Source organism: Phyllobates terribilis, unplaced genomic scaffold (assembly GCF_046119375.1).
Source record: "Phyllobates terribilis strain yellow unplaced genomic scaffold, ASM4611937v1 Scaffold_1__5_contigs__length_1240528914, whole genome shotgun sequence".
Classification (NCBI taxonomy): domain Eukaryota; kingdom Metazoa; phylum Chordata; class Amphibia; order Anura; family Dendrobatidae; genus Phyllobates; species Phyllobates terribilis.
The window spans coordinates 797567785-797588504 of NW_027362761.1; the positions used below are offsets into that span (position 1 = coordinate 797567785).

The following is a 20720-nucleotide window of genomic DNA, read 5'->3' on the forward strand; positions in this document are numbered from 1 at the left end:
CCCCCCATGTGCAGCTCACCCCCGTGCATCTCTCATTCCCCTCCGTGCATCTCTCATCCCCCTCCGTGCATCTCTCATCCACCCCCCGTGCATCTCTCATCCCCTCCGTGCATCTCTCATCCCCCCCGTGCATCTCTCACCCCCCCGTGCATCTCTCATCCACCCCCCGTGCATCTCTCATCCACCCCCCGTGCATCTCTCATCCCCCCCGTGCATCTCTCATCCACCCCCCGTGCATCTCTCATCCACCCCCCGTGCATCTCTCATCCACCCCCCGTGCATCTCTCATCCCCCCCGTGCATCTCTCACCCCCCATGCATCTCTCACCCCCCCGTGCATCTCTCATCTCTCCCCTCCCTCCCATGTGCATCTCTCATCTCTCCCCTCCCCCATGTGCATCTCTCATCTCTCCCCTCCCCCCATGTGCATCTCTCATCTCTCCCCTCCCCCCATGTGGATCTCTCATCTCTCCCCTCCCCCATGTGCATCTCTCATCTCTCCCCTCCCCCCCATGTCGATCTCTCATCTCTCCCCTCCCCCATGTGCATCTCTCATCTCTCCCCTCCCCCCCATGTGGATCTCTCATCTCTCCCCTCCCCTATGTGCATCTCTCATCTCTCCCCTCCCCCCATGTGCATCTCCCATTCCCCCCACTCCTAGTTAATTGTATTTAAAAAAAAATAAAACTTGTTATACTTACCCCCATGCGATCCCTGCAGAATCCTGGCGCTCGTCCAAATCGCTGACACCAGGTTCTCCTGACTTCCGGCCATGTGACGGCGCCGTCACATGACCGGAAGTCAGGGGAATCATGAAGGTGCTGCCGCAGCAGCGCAGCGCTAAGATGTCCCGGACCCGGCGCTTAGCATGCGGCCGGGGGCCCCATGAGGAGAGAGACGCACAAGAGGGGGGCTCCGAGGGGGCTCCTACCGGCCGGGCCCCATACTGGAGTCAGGGCAGTCATGCCCTGATGGCGGCCCTGCTGGAGGCTGGAGGGGCCCCCTCTCCCCGCGGACTGGCTGAAAAACCCCAACGGCCCGGTCCTGGTCCGCGGACCGGCGGTTGGGGACCTCTGGTCTAACAGACTCCTAGTTCACAATATATTTGTAACAGAATGCATTCAGCTGTGAACCAGAGGGGAGTGTTCTGTGCTCATCTTGATAAGCTGAGGAATGCCTGTGAGGAATGCCTAGCAAACAGGCATTCCTCACATGTATTAAAGCTTTCAAACAGTCGCAAATCATGCACACGGAGTGACTCAAACATAGCAATCGAGCACGCCGAAGATACTCGGAAACCACCCAAGCATGCTCGTAAATCTTGAGTAACGAGCGTGCTCGCTCATCACTAATTAGCACTTGTCTGACACCACCATAGAAATCAAATTTATACAAATTAGGGTTTGATAACTTATTTAGTTTTGTCAGACAGCAAGTATTGGCTGTGGAGATAATCCCATGACAAATGGAGGGTTTTAGGAATTAACCTTTTATGGAAAATCCTTATGATGTATTATATTTCCCAACTTATTGTTTGATAGACTAAGTAAGAATACTTAATATTGGACAATATGTAATTATATATTAATATGGGATGTAAACTTTAAATACAAAGTGTATGGCTCAGGAAGTTAGTAATGCACGTGTCTAGATTTGTATTTTTGATTGAGGCATGGCAACAACAACTGCACGTGGCTACAGCCTTAGTTCTATCATCCATCCAGTCTGTAGGATTGTATCTGATACAGAGTCTTTGTGGTAAGCTCTTCTTATTACAAAGGCTTAGGAGCCTGTGTATAGCTAAGAGCCAGAAAATGTGGACACCAAGCAAGATGCAGTTTATACTTTCCCTCTATTCTTCTCATTTGAGCCATCCCCGATTAAAATTGCTTGCACCAACCTATGGAAGTATACAGTATGCATAGAATTGTACAGTATGTGTGGCTAAACAAGTTTAAGCTTTCAATAGAACTAAGTATCTGTGTTAGAAACTAAGAATGTTTACAGTCATAAACTTATAGCACAAATCTCCCAAACATCATTAATATGCCAGACATGAATAGGTTGTTGAAAAGTTCAAGACAATCGTATATAACTAGCATTCATTAGCACTACTTAATGTCCCTTAGCTGGCATGGGATAGACTTCAAGATATATTAGAAGTGTTATGTTGCTTCCATTCTAAGGCTATGTGCCCACGATGCAGAAATGAAGCAGAAAATTTCTGCAGCATTTCTGCATCTCCCTGGCAGAAAAAAACGCATGCAGATTGTACATGCGTTTTTCCTGCAGAATACATGCGGATCCACCTGCGGGTTCACATGCGTTTCCGCATGCAGATTGACAAGCACTTTCCAGGCGATAGCATCACTTGGAAAGTGCTTGACAACTAGGTCACACTGTATAAATCCATGCAAACAGCATGGATTTATACAGTGTGAACCGTAAAAATTAAAACAAATAAAGCTATACTCACCCCCGAGGCCCCGGCGTGGCTGCAGCGCTGCTTCCTGGCTTGTTCCCGGCTGCCGGCATATCGCGAGACAGAGCGGTGAAGGGCCTGCGGTCACATGACTGTGACGTCACCGCAGGTCCTTCAGCGCTGCTGGCATTCAGAGAGAAGACGCCGGACAGGTGAGTATAAACTTTATTTGTTATTTTATTCTTTTTTTACAGGTACAATGGTACCCAGGTCTGGATGAGAGTCTCCTCTCCTCCAGAACAGGGTACCATCCGCACATAGAGACGCATAGAAGCCGCTTGTACAAATGTACAGTCGCGGTTTCTATGCGTCTCAATGCAAGTCAATGGCGGGAGTTCCGCTGCGCTTCCGCAAAATTAAATGACATGCTGCGGATTTTTGTACGTAGCATAAACGCCGCGGAAAAATCCGCAGCATGTGCATAGAACATGCGGAATCCCCTTGGGGACCATGGGGTGCGGATTACCTAGCGTTTTACAAGCGTTTCCGCTGCGGAAATTCCGCAGCATAAACGCTTGAAAAACGCTACGTGGGCACACAGCCTAATAGAGAATTAGTCTGCATTTATGAGCAACATTTCACTGACAACTCTTTACTTGAAATAATACCCCAATAAATTATGATTATTTCCTAATATAAAATCTGTTATTCCAATTATAGCCAATGATGGACAGAAATAAGTCTGCAGAACTGCCGAAGCTCCAGTGCGGTTTCATTGACTTTGTCTGCACGTTTGTATATAAAGTAAGTAATTAAGATAGAATAAGACATATTTCTGAATCAAGGTCGTGCCTTTTTTATATTTACCTGCTACTATGAAAATAAATAATGTGTTTGTATATGTCTACAAGTTAGTTTTTTGTAGTTCTGCAGTTATAACTTTTTTCTGTTCTCATAGCCATATGAGGCTTGTTTTTCGAAGGACAAGTTTTCCCTTTTAATGGCACCATTTCATTTCTCCAGGGTAAAATAAATACCCCCCAGAAATTCCGCTATTGCTTTTTGTTTCTACGGCATTCACTGTCTGGAAATTATGACATGTTAACTTTACTCTGTGGGTCAGTGCGAATACAGCATTACCAAACTTGTAGAGAGTTTAATGTTTTACTACTAATACAAATTAAAAAACAAAATGTTGGTTTGTTTCACATTTTGAGAATCATAACTTTTTTTACATTTTTGCTTGGATATGCTGACTCCATAACTAAACTGAGAGTGTAGGGCGCTTGAGACACCGTTTCTAGGCTGTATCCTTGAACCAGTACTCACGAAGATTTCTCATCAGATAGCTTGAACTCGACTGCAGGAGGCACGTAGATTGGAGAAGGTTTATTTTCCAGCTGAATTCTTCTTGCTATGCACACATAAAGTAGGTATTCCCTGGCTAATAGACAGAGAATGAGGAAGGAGGGAGGGGTTACTGACATCAGAGCTACATCAGAGAGACAGGGAGAGAGGAAGGACAAACTTCTAAAGAGCGTAAACCTTATTGCATAGCCACAAAACAGCACAATATAACAACACAATGATAATACAATACTCTCTGTATGATTCCAAAATCATGGGACATGACATTGGAGCATTGTGTTTTTGATTGGTACCATTTTATCATGTGTACTTTCACTGATGCTCAAAAACAAATTCTGTTTTTTTTTCATAGATTTTTTGATTCAACAAATGATGGGTGATTTAAACTTTTATGTTTTTTTAAAACTAATTTTTACATTTTTTTTAGAGGTCTTGTGCCTGGTTGCTGGTACAATATTGCTTAACATGCAGGGATTGCTTAACAAACAGGCAATCCCTGCATGTGTTGCAGCTGTCTAACAGTCGTGAGACATGCAGTCACGGTGACGCAAACATATTTTTCGAGCGCGCCGAAGATACTCGGTTAGCACCCGACTGTGCTCGGATAACGCCTGATCTGAACACGTTCGCACATTACTAATAGCAACCCATCGATACCTGCCACATGTGATGCAGTGCAGATATTGATCCTGCTATGTAAAATTCTTCCCAATTTTCCACATATATCTGTATATATAGGACAGCAGATTTCAGAAAGGGGCTAAAGGGAATCTATCAGTAGGATCAACCCTCCTAAGTTGTCTATATGGGCATGTAGGTCAATGGAATTTGAATAAAATGATACATCGATATCTGCAATCTGATGTTTTATTTGAGTGAAATCCACATTTTTCTTAATATGTAAATGAGCTTTTAACCCCTTCACAACATATGATGCACAGTTACGTCATGTGCCTGAATTTGATGCCGGCTTGCACGCCAAGCCCTAATCCCTCCCAACAGATCATGGCTGAATTATTCAGCCATTATCTGCCTCGAACAGCGACGGGTTGAGCAGAGCTCCACCTTCGGCTGTTGACCTGTTGAATACCACTGTCAATCTCTGAAAGCAGAAATTAACACGTGCCTTGCAGTGGGGCGTGCTATACCTTGCTCCATTGCTGCACCTGTGTTGCGATCGCAGGGCACCGATGGGTTGCCATAACAGCAGAGGGTCTGCTGAAGACCTTCGTGCTTGTCATGATAATTCTTCTGTGATACATAGCGTTCTATATACACTGCTATGTATAGTACAAGTGATCAGATGATCACAGCTTTAAGTTCCCTAAGGGGACTAACAAATACAGTTCAAAGTGAAAAAAAATGTTTTTAAAAGTATGAAAAAAATACAGAAGTTCAAGTTACCCTTCTTTTGTCCCATTAAAAATAAAACAATTATAAAAAAAAGTAAAAATTACACATATTTGGTATTGCTACATTCGTAAAAGTCCGATCTATTAATATCTAAAATAAATTAATCTAATTGGTAAATGGCATAACGAGAAAAAAAATCAAAATGCTAGAATTAAGTTTTTTGGTCGCCACAACCTTGCAATAAAATGTAATAAGAGGCGATCAAAACATCGTATCTATCCCAAAATGGTGTCAGTAAAAACGTCAGCTCAGGGCAGAAAAAATAAGCCCTCACACAACCTTATATCTTGTAAATGGAAAAGGTTACGGGTCTTGGACACAAGCAAAATTTTTTTATTTTACAATCGAGGACTGCAGGGAAGCTGCCAGTGACCCTTCAACCTACTGATTGGTGTGAGTTCTGGGGTCCCTAACTATAGACCAACCTTTTTTCAATTCCCAGAAACCCTCTTTAGTATTGATTTGCAACTTAATGTGCAAAATACAAAAGTTCAAATTCAATATTCAGATCATCTCTGATATATGCTAACAATCATTTCATCACATGTAGGAGTTTTCTCGCTTCCATGAAGAAATTCAGCCAATGTTGGATGGTTTACTGAATAACAGGAAAGAATGGAAAGCTCTGGCTGACGAGTATGAGACCAAAATGAAGGCAATCGAGGAGGAAAAGAAGAAAAGGGAAGAAGCAATTGCTGCAAAGAAAGGTCGGTAAAGGAGAAGAGTCTATCCCACGTTCCTGTCTGGGACCACAATGGATACATCTACCAATGCTGTATGATAGTTCAGTTCTATTGATTATTTATTGCCCATGACAATAGTAGGTTTTTTATTTAAAGTAATGACATTGTCACTGCTGAACTTTACTGTAAAAACCCACTGGATATTTGTAGATTTTTAGTAATTTTTGTGTATTTGTTCATATAAAGATGTTGATTAACCACCTTGTATCAGTATTACTATTTACATGCTAAATGGTTTGGTTCCCGGTCACACAAAATACTGTATATTTAATGATATTAGCCTTAATCCATAATCTTCTAAATCCTCTTTTGCCAAAGTCACTTTGGTTATTTAATCAATTTATTTTCAGTTGGCTGTCCCTGATTGCCTGGGCTGACACAGCATATTCTTCTGTAATGTGGCGCATGACCTATATATTACTGCCTGGGCTATACTGTAATTATTAGGGACCTAGTTATACACTAAAAACAATGACCATTGACTAACATATATTTCTGTAGCCTATATCTAATATGTGCACTTTTTTACTTTATAGCTCCTGCTGACGGAAATGGAGGGGGCAGTAATGCCAAATCATCAACTTGTTCAATCATTTAATTTACTGCATATTAAAGTTATTTGGAGCCACACTTGGAGTACAAGAAGAATATGGCTTTTGTAAAGTATGACCCAAGATACTTTTTTGATTCTTTTTTCCGAGACAACTAGTTGCCATAGGCTGAATAACACTTGTTCAAGTTTACATTCTGCATCCAAATGCTAATTGTAACCCAAGATAATTCTGTTTCTTTTTAATCAGGAAATGAAATACCCTTTAAAGTTTAGTTTGAGTGATCATCACATGGAAGCTTTCTGTTGGATGCAAGATGTTCATTTGTCCTCTAAAAACAGATTACAATTCTATAGACTTGCGAAGAATAGGAAATCACTTTTGCAGCATCTTGTTGTTAAGGTTTTGTTCCAAAATGCTAGTTTTCCCTTATCTCCTGAAAAGAGTATAACTACTTGATTGCTGGGGGTCCATCACTGTGACCCTCTATGATCTTAAACACAAGGATCTGGTACTCCAGTTCTCACACAGCTCAGTCTCAGTATCAGCTGCCATGACTATAGGTTCCTCTTGATTTGCCATATTCCCTGATGATTGGAGCAAGATGTTAGGCCACGTTCACACATTCAGTAGTTGGTCAGTATTTTACATCAGTATTTGTAAACCAAAATCAGAAGTAGAGCAATCAAAGAAAAAGTATAATAGAAACACGTCACCACTTCTGTATTTTTCATCCGCTCCTGATTTGGGCTTACAAAAACTGATGTAAAACACTGATCAAATACTGAACATGTGCACGATGCCTTAAAGGGAATCTGTCACCGGGTTTTTGCTATGCAATCTGACAGCAGTATGATGTAGGGACAGAGACCCTGATTCCAGTATCACTTAGTTTACTGAGTGCAGCAGTTTTGATAAAATCACAGTTTTCTGCTCAGATCTAGCAATTCTCTGAATGCTGAGCCTTGTAATAACCCACCCACAACACTGATTGGCATCTTTCTGTGTACATTGTATATTGACAGAAAGCTACTAATCATAGGTGGGTGGCGGGGTTACACAGAACAAATGAAAAAGACATTTAGGAAAAAGCAGATACGTCCTTTTATAAAAACAATGTCCTTTATTTCATATCCATATAAAACTGTTCTGTCAGCTAATACTTGAAATAAAGGACATTGTTTTTATAAGTGGACGCATCTGCTTTTTCCTAAAAGTCTTTTTCATTTGTTCCTGCTGTAGGGGGCTGTTGGGTGATGAAAACGTCAAGTTGAAGATGGGGTTAATGATATGTGTTGATGGTTATTTATGTGATAAAAGTGTTTCTTGTGTGAAATCCCTATGGCCGATTATTGTATGCCGGTTCTCTTATAGGCTTTGCCTAAGGCCGTCCCTGGGATGCCCAGAAGGGGGAACCATAGAGTAGAGATGGGGATTTAGTACACTCCACTGCTTAGACACTAGGTAGTTAATACAGGGGTTATATCATTAGCTGGGAGAAGTTACAGCATCAGAGCAGTTTTATAGAAAATAATTTCCTGGTTACAGACAGTCTAGGAGGGGAGAGTGAGTAGTGAGGAGCATTAGGCAGTGTACGCCTGCCATTAGGGGAGGCCTGTGTCAGGCCACTCCATTCCTGGGTTCAAGACCCAAGTGCACAGAATCAGGGTAGGTTCTGTTCCAATACACAGAGAGAGACAGAGTGTGGCGGACGACTGAGCAGATAGGAAAGCAGACTCCATCAGCAGTTTCAGCAGTGAAGAGGTGTTTTACTAGTGCAAGTTATCAGAACAGAATGAGGACACATTTGAGACAGAATCTGGATGCTGGCAATGTCCTAGGCTCATTGCCTGTTAGAGGTGCTCAGTGCGAGGCCTCTGTTTCCCTAGAGGGGAGTTTCTCAGCCGGGTCCCAGAAGATGTGGAAGATGTTGAGTCTCAGGAAGGGACGAGAGCAAACACTGGAAAAGCACATTACCAAGGGGGCTTCACTAACCAAAGAACTTGTCTTGATCTGTATACTGCAACCGTGTATGGAAGAATTGCAGAGTAAAAGTGAGTCTGTTAACCCGGATCTACGATCTCCTGTGTTATGCCCCATGAATGGGAAATTTATGGACTACGTTTGGACTCCTTGCAGTTTTCATATATTGCTGGTTGTTGCTATGCAATAATGTTTACCTTCCTTATGTTTGTCCCTTCTCTTTCTCTGTCTCCCTCTCATGTGACTGTGTTGTAGCTAACCCCTCCCTTCTTTTTCCCCTGTATTTCCTCATTCACCATCTTGGCACCATCAGAAGCTCATGTGTTCTCAGCCTGTCTGAGGAAAGTTCCTTTCTACCTGCTGTTATGCATGCATTTTCACAAGTTTCCTGTAAGAAAATAAACCCTTTTATGGATTCTTCACAACGTGTGTACCTGCAGCTGAGTTGAAGCTATCTGCAACCATCGCCATTGTAAGTACAGGTGAAGAGACCCATCTCACAGAGCCATATTTACAGCCACAGGCCATGGGGACAGAATATCCTGTCTTGCTTGATGTCGGTGTCTGTCCAAGGGACGGTGTTACAGTGAGTACAGCAAATCCTCCAATGCAGCACAAACTCCGATCTCAGTCCTTAATAGTAGAGGGGGCATTGGGCGAAGAAAAGATAGTTCCGGCACACAGGGTGATGGTAGCGGCCCCCTGTGCTCCCCTCTACACTGCTGGGCAACAGTTTGAAGTGGGTCTCACATGTGATGTGAAACTATACTACAGAATATATGATGGTGGTTAGTTCATTCCTTTTATGTTACACAGAACAGTTGACTCGGAGGCATGAGGGAGCTAGTTCTGTACTGATGATCTCCTGCTAATAAAACACTGGTTTTATTGAAAGGGCAACACACAGCCTAGTAAGTGATATATCACAGGGAATAAAGCTCTTAGCCACTACATCATGTTGCACTCAGACTACATAGCAAAAACCTGCTGACAGATTTCATTTATTTGTGTCTCTTTGTGGCAACTCAGTTGTAGTGATGTGAAATTTGGCCTGACAAGGGTTTTGCTATTTTTCGATAATGCATAGAATGACTATTGTTAGAAATTGTAGTTGTAAAAAAAATTGCAGAAAAATAAGGGTAGACACGTGTATACAGTGCAGTGATGAGTACAGCAGGGAAAGGACAATGGTTGCTCCCTTGTGCACCATGGCCAATTTTATTAACTAGTGGGTAGTCTAAAAATTGGTTAGATCTATTGTTTATTTGAAAATTGGTGTAATGTTGTATTTGTTACCTCCCTGAAATTCGAGAACCTTTTACATGACAGGACAAGAGCAAATTCCACCTAGGATACATAAAATGTGAAAGTGGCAAATGAAGATGATGCATCATCAATCCTTACTAAAAGAAACAAACTATGCATATAAATTTTCAATTTTATAAGTAAACTCCATTAGACACTGGCCTTTATAAGTATATTAACAAGTGATGAGATGAGAGAATGAACATGAGCATAATAGACAATCTTATAGATGTTACAATTAGTGTTGAGCCACCCCCGTAGTGTTCGAGTTCGGTTCGGTTCGTCGAACACCCGTGTGTTCGCCGAACTGTTCGTCGAACACCTTCGAACACCGTTAAAACCAATGGCAGGCAAACAAAAACACATAGAAACACATAGAAAACACCTTCAAAGGTGTCCAAAAGCTGACAAACTGCTCAGAAGACATAACTAACACATGGAAAAGTGACAAGTACATATAGTCATGCGAAAATAAAAGAGGTGGAGGAGTAAAAGGAGGGGGAGACACAGATATAGGCATGTCATGCCCTTCTAAAATCCAAAAAGTGAGAAGCCGACACAGCCAGTCCGCTCCTGCCCGTGCCACCTCCATGTCGCCGGGTTTGTGCCAGAGCCGCGGTGAACCCTGACGGCCAGCCCCCCTCTCCCAATACTGGTGCCTGTCCGCTGGTGGGTCGAGCGAGCCCCCCTGTGGTGGAGGCAGCTCTAAGCTTTTTAATTTAAATTGTCTCTCTAATTTGAATGAATACACTTTAAATCCATTTACAAGGATCTATTGGAGGGCAAGTCTCATGCCAGCAGCCGCGGTAATTCCAGCTCCAGTAGCGTCCACTAAAGCTGCTGCAGTTAAAAAGCTTTTATAAGGATCGAGCTCGGCTGTCCACCGCAAGGCATCCTACTGCCAGTCCCAGCCCCTATGCCTTGGGGTGCCTCCTGATGCTCTTCACTAAGTATCCCATGGTCCCGAAGCATTTCCTTTGAAAAAATTAAGTGTCTAAACTACAGGTGGTGCAGCTTGCTTAACAGCCGGGATAATCCGCTCACTAGCAGACACTGCTACTAGGCACAAAGTATTTCCTGGGCTAGATGCAGTTAAAAATTTGTAATTAGATACTCTCGTTGGATGCTGAGAAAGCATTCCATAGAGTCTCCTGGCACGCCATATATGATTCTCTTAAAAAGCTTGGGGTAGGGGTCTAGGGGACCCTTTAATAGCCAAAATCACGGCCCTGTATCGCAATACGTCACCTAGGCTGAAGATAAATGGAACTGTAGCACCCTGAGGGCTCGGTTGCTACAGACGTATTGCACCTCACCCAGAGGTGTGATATCTCACTCTCAGGTAAGGATGGAGTGTGGATCAGGACCCGACACCTGCATGCATTACACCACATTGCCGTGGGGCAGGGCGACCAATATGCCCCTGAGATGGGCACGACAGTCCCTGTCCCTGGCTGGAGTGGGGGGAGGGAACACTGAGGAAGGGGAACCCTGTAGTGCAGGAGCAGGGAGGAAGCAGTTCCTGGGTGCATTGAGAAGGGAGTATAAAAGGTGGGCACCATCTTAGTTCAGTGCAGAGAAGTCTGAGCAGAAGTGGCAGGGAGCAGGGGCTCTGCATGAGCTCTGCTCCGGAGGCGGGCCTAGTAACAGAGGCCCAGGCCTGGAAGAGGGAGAAGGAAGGAAGAGGAGCGAAGGCTCCAGGAACGAGGAATGAAGGGATCCCAGGGGTACGGACGGGCGAGTCGCCACCGCACGCCCGAATCCACCTGCGTAGAGGGGTCAGGCCAAAGGGGGAGACCGGTCCCCGAACTAGTGGAGGCAGGAAACGACCCTCAGCTAGAAACCGGAGGCTCTGACATTTTATGTGGCGCAGCCCCTCGCTACACCCGCTAGGAAGGCACCACATAGGGTCAGGGAAACTGGCGCCAAGTTTACCAAGAGGAGGCCCGAGGCAGCCGGACAGAAGTGTTGGTAAGAAAGGCCAGACAAAGGACACACAAAGGGGGTCCTGTGAAGTGCTCCAAAGTTATCTGGGAGTTGTCTGAGCCCCTCACCTGGTGAGCACAGTACGACGTGGGCAGCCGTTACCTGCAGACGTGGTCTGGATAATAAGAACTGTGAGTAAAGGCCCTGAACTGCATCACTGACTCCGTGTCGTTACTGCTGCTGCCCTGCACCATCACCCCCATCCTCCGCATACACTGCCCTGAGGCTATACTCCTCCCGTGGGGAGTTATGCTACGCTCTGCTGCACCCACAACACCAGCCTCAGTGGTCTGCCCTGTAGCGGCGGTTCACTCTGATCGCAATCCACGGGTGGCGTAGTCGGACATTTAAACATGAAAACCACATAAATAGTTCCGCCACTGGTTTGACCGCCCTGAGCCACGGAACTGGGTCGCCGCCACGAAGACTACAACCACCAGCATCCACCAAAAAGGGTCCGGCTCCGGGTGTCCCAAGGCCCAGGGGGTGCGTCAGAACATTTTCATCACCTTTCACAATCACCAATGGGACAAGGCAGTGATGTCCTCTGTCCCCTCTCTTATACATCCTAGTGACGGAGCACCTGCTCTCATCAATTCGCCATAACCCCAATATTAGGTGGATTGAGGTGGGAGGCACCGAGTACAAGTGCTCTCTATTTGCTGATGATGTCCTAGTATATATCACTCAATCACATATATCCATCCATGCTGTTATGGCTGAAATAGATCACTTTGTTACATGGTAAAATTTTAAAATCAATGCAGCGAAGTCTGAGGCCCTCGATGTCTCCCTCCCCAAATCCATATAGGATTCCATCCAGTCCAACTTTCCCTTTGCCTGGCCCTCACAGGGTATCAAATACTTAGGAATTCCTATTCATGGAGACCTCTCCCATCTATGTTATCTTAATTTTGGGCCCTTTATTGAACAACTCCATACAGACCACGGTTGGCAAGTTAGAACTGTAAGATTCACTACGTGAACCACTGGTGTTTTGTGGAAAAGCACATGTACACTGCGTTCCAAATTATTATACAAAAAGTGTTTAGGAGTGATAAGGGAAGAATTTGTTTGTTTGTCAGTTAAACTCATTGATGGTGATGTGTGTCAGGGCTCTTTATATCACTGTAAGCAATTGCAGACACCTGTGCTAATTAGTTTGGCAGGTGTGTCCAATGAAAGGCAAGACTACTTAAGAAGGCTCTCTCACATTATTAAGCAGCCTACATTTTCTGCCAAAATGGGAAAGAAAAAGGATGTGTCGGCTGCTGAGAAGCAACAAATTGTGGAGTGTTTAGGTCAAGGCATGACTACAATCAACATTGTGCGATGATCAGGATGAAGTGTCTTGGCAATCAAGAAGTATGTAGCTGATTCACAGTACACACGTGTGCGTGCTGATAAGGGCAAATTGAGGACTCTTTCCTACAGGCAATTACGTCAGGTTGAAAGAGCAGCGGCAAAAAAGCCTTGTCATAGCAGCAGACAAGTTTTTGAAGCTGCTTGTGCCTCCAACGTCCCCCGAACAACAAGATGCAGGGTCCTTCAGAGGTTTGCAGCTGTGCATGCGCCATCCTGTCGACCTCCTCTATCCACTTCACACAAGCAGAAACGGCTCCAGTGGGCCAAACATTACATGAAGACTGATTTCAAAACTGTTTTGTTCACGGATGAGTGCCGTGCAGCGCTCGATGGTCCAGATGGATGGAATGGAGGATGGCTGGTTGATGGACACCCCACGCAAACACGGCTACAGCGCCAACAAGGAGGAGGTGGAGTAATGTTTTGGGCTGGAATCATGGGGAGAGAGATTGTCGGCCCCTTTAGGATCCCTGAAGGCGCTAAAGATGAACTCCATAATGTATGTGGATTTTCTCAAACAGCACTTCCTGCCATGGTTCAAGAAGAAGAACCGTGTATTTCACAGCAAGATCATTTTTCTGCATGATAATGCACCATCTCATGCTGCACATAAAACATCTGCATCTCTGGCTGATATGGGCATAAAAGGGAACAAACTTATGGTGTGACCCCCATGCTCCCCTGACCTCTACCCCATTCAGAACCTTTGGAGCATCATTAAAAGGAGTGTCTATGATGGCGGGAGGCAGTTCACATCTAAGCAACAGCTCTGGGAGGGTATTCTGTCCTCATGCAAAACAATTGAAGCAGAAACCATCCAAAACCTGACAAATTCAATGGACGAGAGAGTTCAGAAGCTCCTTTCGAACAAGGGGTCCTATGTGAAAATGTAACATCACCTAGAATAAAGTTTTGAGTTGAAAACTGTTTGATTTCAGTTTCTAACAACCTGCTAATGCTTATAATTTCAAAAATGACCATTTTTTTGGTCTTTATTAAAATGAAAAGGTTGATCGAAAAGTTTGGGGGATCTAAGAGTGTGGCAACCCAGTAGTCATGATTACTTCGAATTCTGACAATATGAGGGTCATGCTGCAGGTAGTGCAGCAAGAAGGCACTTATGTGCCTTGCGCATCTCGGAGCCCCAAAATTATTTTCCGGGCTAGATGCAGCTAAAAATTATTTTTAATTTTAAATCTGGTGAAGCTTTAGTATAGATGGCCTAATAGGATCAGTGCTGCACACTGCTACAAAGCCCAAATTATTTTCCAGTCAAGATACAGATAAACATGATTAGTAATTTGAAAGCTTAAAACGGTTGGTAGGGTGATTTTAACCAATCATCAAGCTTTTACTCTCCCCAGGATGACACAGGGGTAGAAAAGTCGTTTCGGATCCATGATTTGTTCATCTTTATGAACGTGAGTCTGTCTACATTATCAGTGGAGAGCCGCGTGCGCTTATCTGTCAGCACACCACCAGCAGCGCTGAACACACGTTCAGACAGAACGCTGGCTGCGGGGCATGACAAGATCTCCAAGGCGTAAGTGGCTAGCTCCGGCCATTTATCCAGATTGGAAGCCCAAAAAGAGCAAGGGTCCAGTGACACAGTCGTGGCTTCAATGTTTACTTGGAGATACTCCTGTACCATCGTCTCTAGGCATTGACTATGTGTCAGACTTCTTGTCTCCTGTGGCCTTGCAAAGGATGGGCTAAAAAAGTGGTGAAATGATTCCGCAAAATTGATGTTACCAGCAGATACTGTGGTTCTGTTACGGTTTGAGTGCTGAACACTTGACGGTCCCACGGTTGGCAAGTTGGAACTGTGAGATTCCCTACGTGCACCACTGGTATTTTGTGGAAAAGCACATGTAAGATTCTGCAACAGTCTCTGCTGATACTCCTGCATGCGTGCATCCCTTTCTATGGCAGGAATAATTTCTGCAAATTTACTTTTGTACCGGGGATCTAACAGTGTGGCAACCCAGTAGTCAGGATTATTTCTAATTCTCACAATTCGAGGGTCATGTTGCAGGTAGTGCAGCAAGAAGGCACTCATGTGTGTTGCGCATCCAGGAGCACCAAGTCCCTGTTGTGTTGGTGGCGAGGTAACAATCATGCTTCCTTCCTCTGTCCTCTCCCCCCAACCTCGCACAACAGAAATGTGATCAAGGTCTCCCTCATCTGATGAGTCTTCCATCAGTTCGTCCTCCACTTCTTCCTGGGCTCCTGCACCTTCCTCACTAGTTTGGCTGCTACCATGCGCCCTGGTAAAACCATCTCCCCCACCCTCACATGCCTGCCGCCTTGGTGCTGCCGACCGTCTGGACCTTGCAGATGTTAGCCCTTCCGCATACAACTCCTCCTCCTCTACTTCCTCCACCTCCTCTTGTGCCACCACCTGACTCCGAATTCTGTTTAACATGTGCTCCAGCATGTAAATCACCGGAATAGTCATGCTGATAATGGCATCGTCAGCACTAAACATCTTCGTCGCCATTTCAAAACTGTGCAGAAGGGTGCATAGGTCCCTGATCTGAGACCACTCCTCCAGCGTGATTTGCCCCACCTCTGAATCTCGTTGGCCCATGCTATACGTCAGAACGTATTGCACCAGGGCTTGTCGGTGCTGCCACAGTCGCTGCAACATGTGCAGAGTTGAATTCCACCGGGTAGGCACATCGCATTTTAGCCGGTGAAGTGGCAGGCCCAACGACTTCTGTAGAGATGTAAGTCGCTGAGCTGCGGGATGCGAACGGCGGAAGTGAGCACACAGCGACCGTGCCCTCTGCAGAAGGCCATCTAGTCTGGGATAGTGGGCTAAAAATTGCTGGACAACCAGGTTCAACACGTGAGCCATACAAGGCACGTGTGTGACATTGCCCCGGCGAAGGGCCGCACCCAGGTTTGCAGCATTGTCGCACACGGCCTTCCCTGGTTTCAGGTCCAGTGGAGACAACCATTCATGAAATTGGTTCTCCAGAGCTGACCACAACTCCTCAGCTGTGTGACTCACATTTCCCAGACATTTCAATGTAAAAACCGCCTGATGACGTTGAGCCCTACTGCCAGCATAGTAAGGAGGTGTGCAGGATCCCTTCTGCGCAGTTAGAAAGCTTGTGGCATGACCAGACAGGCTTTGGGTGCAGGTGGAAGACCGAGAGGAGGTTGAGGAGGCAGAAGCAGTGGAGGAACTTTGACATAAAGAGGATTGACGCACAATTCGTGGGGACGGCAAGACTTGGACAGCAGCCCCTTGTCCTGCTGTCACCATAGTTACCCAGTGCCCAGTCAGCGACATGTAACGCCCCTGTCCATGCCTACTCGTCCAAGTGTCTGTGGTGAAATGCACCCTGTCACACACAGAGTTTCTCAAAGAAGCGGTGATGTTGTGTGCGACATGCTGGTGGAGCACAGGCACACCTTTCTTTGAGAAGTAGTGCCGACTGGGCATCTGGTACTGGGGCACTGCGACGGACATAAGGTCTCGAAAATCCTCTGTGTCCACCAGGCGGAAAGGCAGCATTTCTGTAGCCAAGAGCTTGCAGATGGTGAAATTCAACCTCTTAGCTTTCTCATGGCTAGGAGGAAATGGTCTTTTACTTGTCCACATCTGAGGGACCGAGGGCTGGCTATTGTGCTTAGACGGGGTTGATAAGGGTGTCCCCGGCAAACTGCCGGTCTGTGAGGAAGATGCAGGCGGACATGTTAGGTTGCCTTGATCCAAAGGTGGTGCTATCGATGTCGGACAGCGCTCAACACCAGCTGGTGTTACCACCTCCAAAGAAAATGATGACCTGCCAATCACGCTGGCTGTTGCGGGTAAAGAGGTGGCAGGTCTGCGCCCCAAAACAGGTGTGACTGTTGTCCCCCCAGTCACAGAGGATGAAGAGGCCGCGGATGCACAAGATATGGCAGACGGTGATTGGCCCGGCCGGCTAGGCCGCATTGTAGCACACTGAGCTTCCCAATGCAACTTATGCTTCATGTCCATGTGCCGGTTCATGCATGAAGTACTCAAACTATGTATTTTTTGGCCTCTACTTAGCTTTTGCTGACAAATGTTACAGATAACACGAGTTGGGTCATCTTTATCGATCTGAAAAAATGCCCAGGCTATGCAAGGCTTAGCACCCATGCGACCTGAAGAGCCACCACGACTTGTGGTGAGAGGCAGAGTTGTGTTTGAGGATGCAGTTGTTGACGTGCTTCCAGTACTACGTCTCTGTCCAGGAAGGCGCAACCTGACCTCGTCGTCACTAGCATCTTCCTCCACCTCCTCTGCTGACCTCATCTCTTGGCTGACTGTGGGTTGACAGTAAGTGGGATCTCCGACCTCATCATCATCACCCTGTGCGTTATCACACCCGTCGTCCTCAGAGCCAACCTGTTCCTGCACTGACAAAAAACTAAAGTTGTCGCTCCAATCAGGTATTTGAGTCTTATCATCGTCTTCCTCATTGTCTCCACCAACAGGAGTTACAGTTTGGGAATGAGGGTCTACATTATGGTCAGAACCTTCTGCGTCTGGTCCTGGATCCGACTCATAAAGATTCTGGGCATCAGTGCAGATCATTTCCTCGTCTGGATTCACAGAAGCGCTGGAGTCGACCTCTGATTCCCAGGCTATAGTATGAGTAAACAGCTCTGCAGACTCAACCATCTGTTCTACCTCATACTCAGACGGGCAGCTGGAGATTTGGGAGCTGTGAGGAAGCAAGTGCGATTTGGGTGACACCTTTGAGGACTGGAGTATTTGTGATATTGAAGTTGATGTGGAGGAGAGCCCACTTAAAGGAGCACTTGATATCCGTTGAAGCACCTGCTGTTTTTGTGCCTCATCTGGAATTTGTAGCGATTGGCGTGGCCGTAAGAAAGGGATCTTATCACATTGTCCGCTAAAAGAAGTAGACATTTTAGTTTGACTGGAAGATGGTCTTTCTTCTGCAGATGTTACTGTTGCTTTAACACCTACCCCACGGACACAACCTTTTTTCCCCTTCCCAACACGCCTATTCCCCTTTCCACCAGCAGCAGGCCTTTTTCCACTCATTTTGGTGGTTAACTAATTCACAACTCTGGAGTTGTTTGCACAAAAAAACAATGGATGGTAACCGAGCAAAGCTGAGTGGCCAAACTGTGGTATTAGGCCAAAACTCTTGGCTGGGTTAGATGCAGAAAAAAATTATTTTGAATTTGCAACCTGATGGAGGTCAGTATAGATGGACTAATACAAATAGTCCCACACACTGCTAGAAGCCCAAATATTTTTTCAGAGGTACTGTAGATGCAGATAAAAATTATTTTTAATTTGCAACCTGATGGAGGTCAGTATAGATGGACTAATAGAACAAGTCCCACACACCGCTAGAAGCCCAAATATTTTTTCAGAGCTAGATGCAGAAAAAATTATTTTTAATTTGCAACCTGATGGAGGTCAGTATAGATGGACTAATAGACCAAGTCCCACACACTGCTAGAAGCCCAAATATTTTTTCAGAGCTAGATGCAGAAAAAAATTATTTTTAATTTGCAACCTGATGGAGGTCAGTATAGATGGACTAATAGACCAAGTCCCACACACCGCTAGAAGCCCAACTATTTTTTCAGAGCTAGATGCAGAAAAAAATTATATTCAATTTGCAACCTGCTGGAGGTCAGTATAGAAGGACTAATAGAACAAGTCCCACACACTGCTAGAAGCCCAAATATTTTTTCAGAGCTAAATGAAGAAAAAAATTATTTTTAATTTGCAACCTGATGGAGGTCAGTATAGATGGACTAATAGACCAAGTCCCACACACTGCTAGAAGCCCCAATATTTTTTCAGAGCTAGATGCAGAAAAAAATTATTTTTAATTTGCAACCTGATGGAGGTCAGTATAGATGGACTAATAGACCAAGTCCCACACACTGCTAGAAGCCCAAATATTTTTTCAGAGCTAGATGCAGAAAAAAATTATTTTTAATTTGCAACCTGATGGAGGTCAGTATAGATGGACTAATAGACCAAGTCCCACACACTGCTAGAAGCCCAAATATTTTTTCAGAGCTAGATGCAGAAAAAAAATATTTTTAATTTGCAACCTGATGGAGGTCAGTATAGATGGACTAATAGACCAAGTCCCACACACCGCTAGAAGCCCAACTATTTTTTCAGAGCTAGATGCAGAAAAAAATTATATTCAATTTGCAACCTGCTGGAGGTCAGTATAGAAGGACTAATAGACCAAGTCCCACACACTGCTAGAAGCCCAAATATTTTTTCAGAGCTACCATCTACTACACTGCCCTGGGGCTGCACTCCTCCAGTGGGGAGTTACATGACCTCAGCTGCATACACCATCAGCCCCAGCGGTCTGCCTTGCAGCGGCGGTTCGCACTGACCGCAATCCACGGGTGGCGTAGTCGGACATTAAACCACAAAAACCCTATAAAGACTGCCACTGGTATGACCACCCTGAGCCACGGGACCAGGTCGCCGCCACGGTGACTACATCCCCCAGCGTCCACAAAAAGGACCCGGTTCCGGATTCCCCACGTGGCCCAGGGGGCGTGTCAACTTTTGGCGTAGTCGGCAGAATCGTTACCAACCCGCGACAAATGGGTATTGCGCGCCTGAAGAGAAAGAGACTGTTTAAATTGAGATTGACCTAGCAGAACGGATGCCATAATGTGCGCGCCAAAAGACAGCAGGAAGCCTCCTCCCATCGTGGGCCAGGTCCCAGAATGGCGCCAAAGAAGGAGCCCGCCCCCAACAGCCATGAGTGCGGCTGTAGAGATGTCCATCAACGTGGGGGGACTGCCCCTGAAAGTGATTGTCAGCAGATGGCCCCAGGACCACCCCCAATGGGGGCGGACAGGAAAGAAAACTGTGGGGCAGGGTGCGGTCTGGATCAGTCTGGACAGGCCGCACCCGGGAATGGAAGGAGCACCGCACCTCACCAACACCCTGGCCCGTAGCCTGCTGCAGGCTGAGCCACCATGCAGCCTAACAGAGTTGCTGGCACAGCTCCCCAGAGACCCGGAGCGTGCGCGAGCCGCGCTAGAAGACCTGGACCGGAGGATGGTCCGGGCGCAGTGGGACGTGATCGCCGGGTGGAAGGAGGAGTTGGCCCGGCAAGCCGTGACCCGACCGCAGGAGGCGCTACCACCGCCCAGCCGCACGCCTGCCTCCGAGGGTGGTGAAGGTGGACCGGAGTCCGGGGACGACGCAAGGAGGAGAACGCAACAACCAAGGCAGGTAACGAGGACGTCACCACCCCCAGCCCTGAAACGGCGAGCATACCTCAGCCTCCCGTTGCAAGGCCCGAAGCCCCGGGAACCACACCTGTCGCCACGCCTCCGCTGCTACCAGCTAGGCCTCAGGCTGCAAGCACTGCTGTCACGCCCCGCCCCGCGCCGTGCCCTTTAACCCGGGCGCAATAAAGAGAGAGACGTCACAGACCGGGTCACAAGGCCTAATGCACCCGGGCGTCACTGCCTCACGAGTGCCCCCTTCCTTGACGGTGCCACTCCCGAGCACGACCAGCAGGCGACCACCGGCCTGGTCGCAAGGCCGAGTGCCACCGGGTGCTGCTCCCCC

General features: G+C 46.2%; 1 protein-coding gene across 1 annotated transcript in view; it reads left to right on the forward strand.

Annotated features, from left to right (window-relative positions):
• Positions 1-6543, forward strand: part of PDE6B (phosphodiesterase 6B) — a 154203-nt gene extending 147660 nt beyond the window's left edge. Inside the window, exons 20-22 of the mRNA XM_073655205.1 lie at positions 3142-3225; positions 5753-5909; positions 6482-6543. Coding sequence (XP_073511306.1) covers positions 3142-3225; positions 5753-5909; positions 6482-6543 — 303 coding nt within the window. The remainder of the gene's footprint in view (positions 1-3141; positions 3226-5752; positions 5910-6481) is intronic.
• The last annotated feature ends 14177 nt before the right edge of the window (positions 6544-20720 follow it).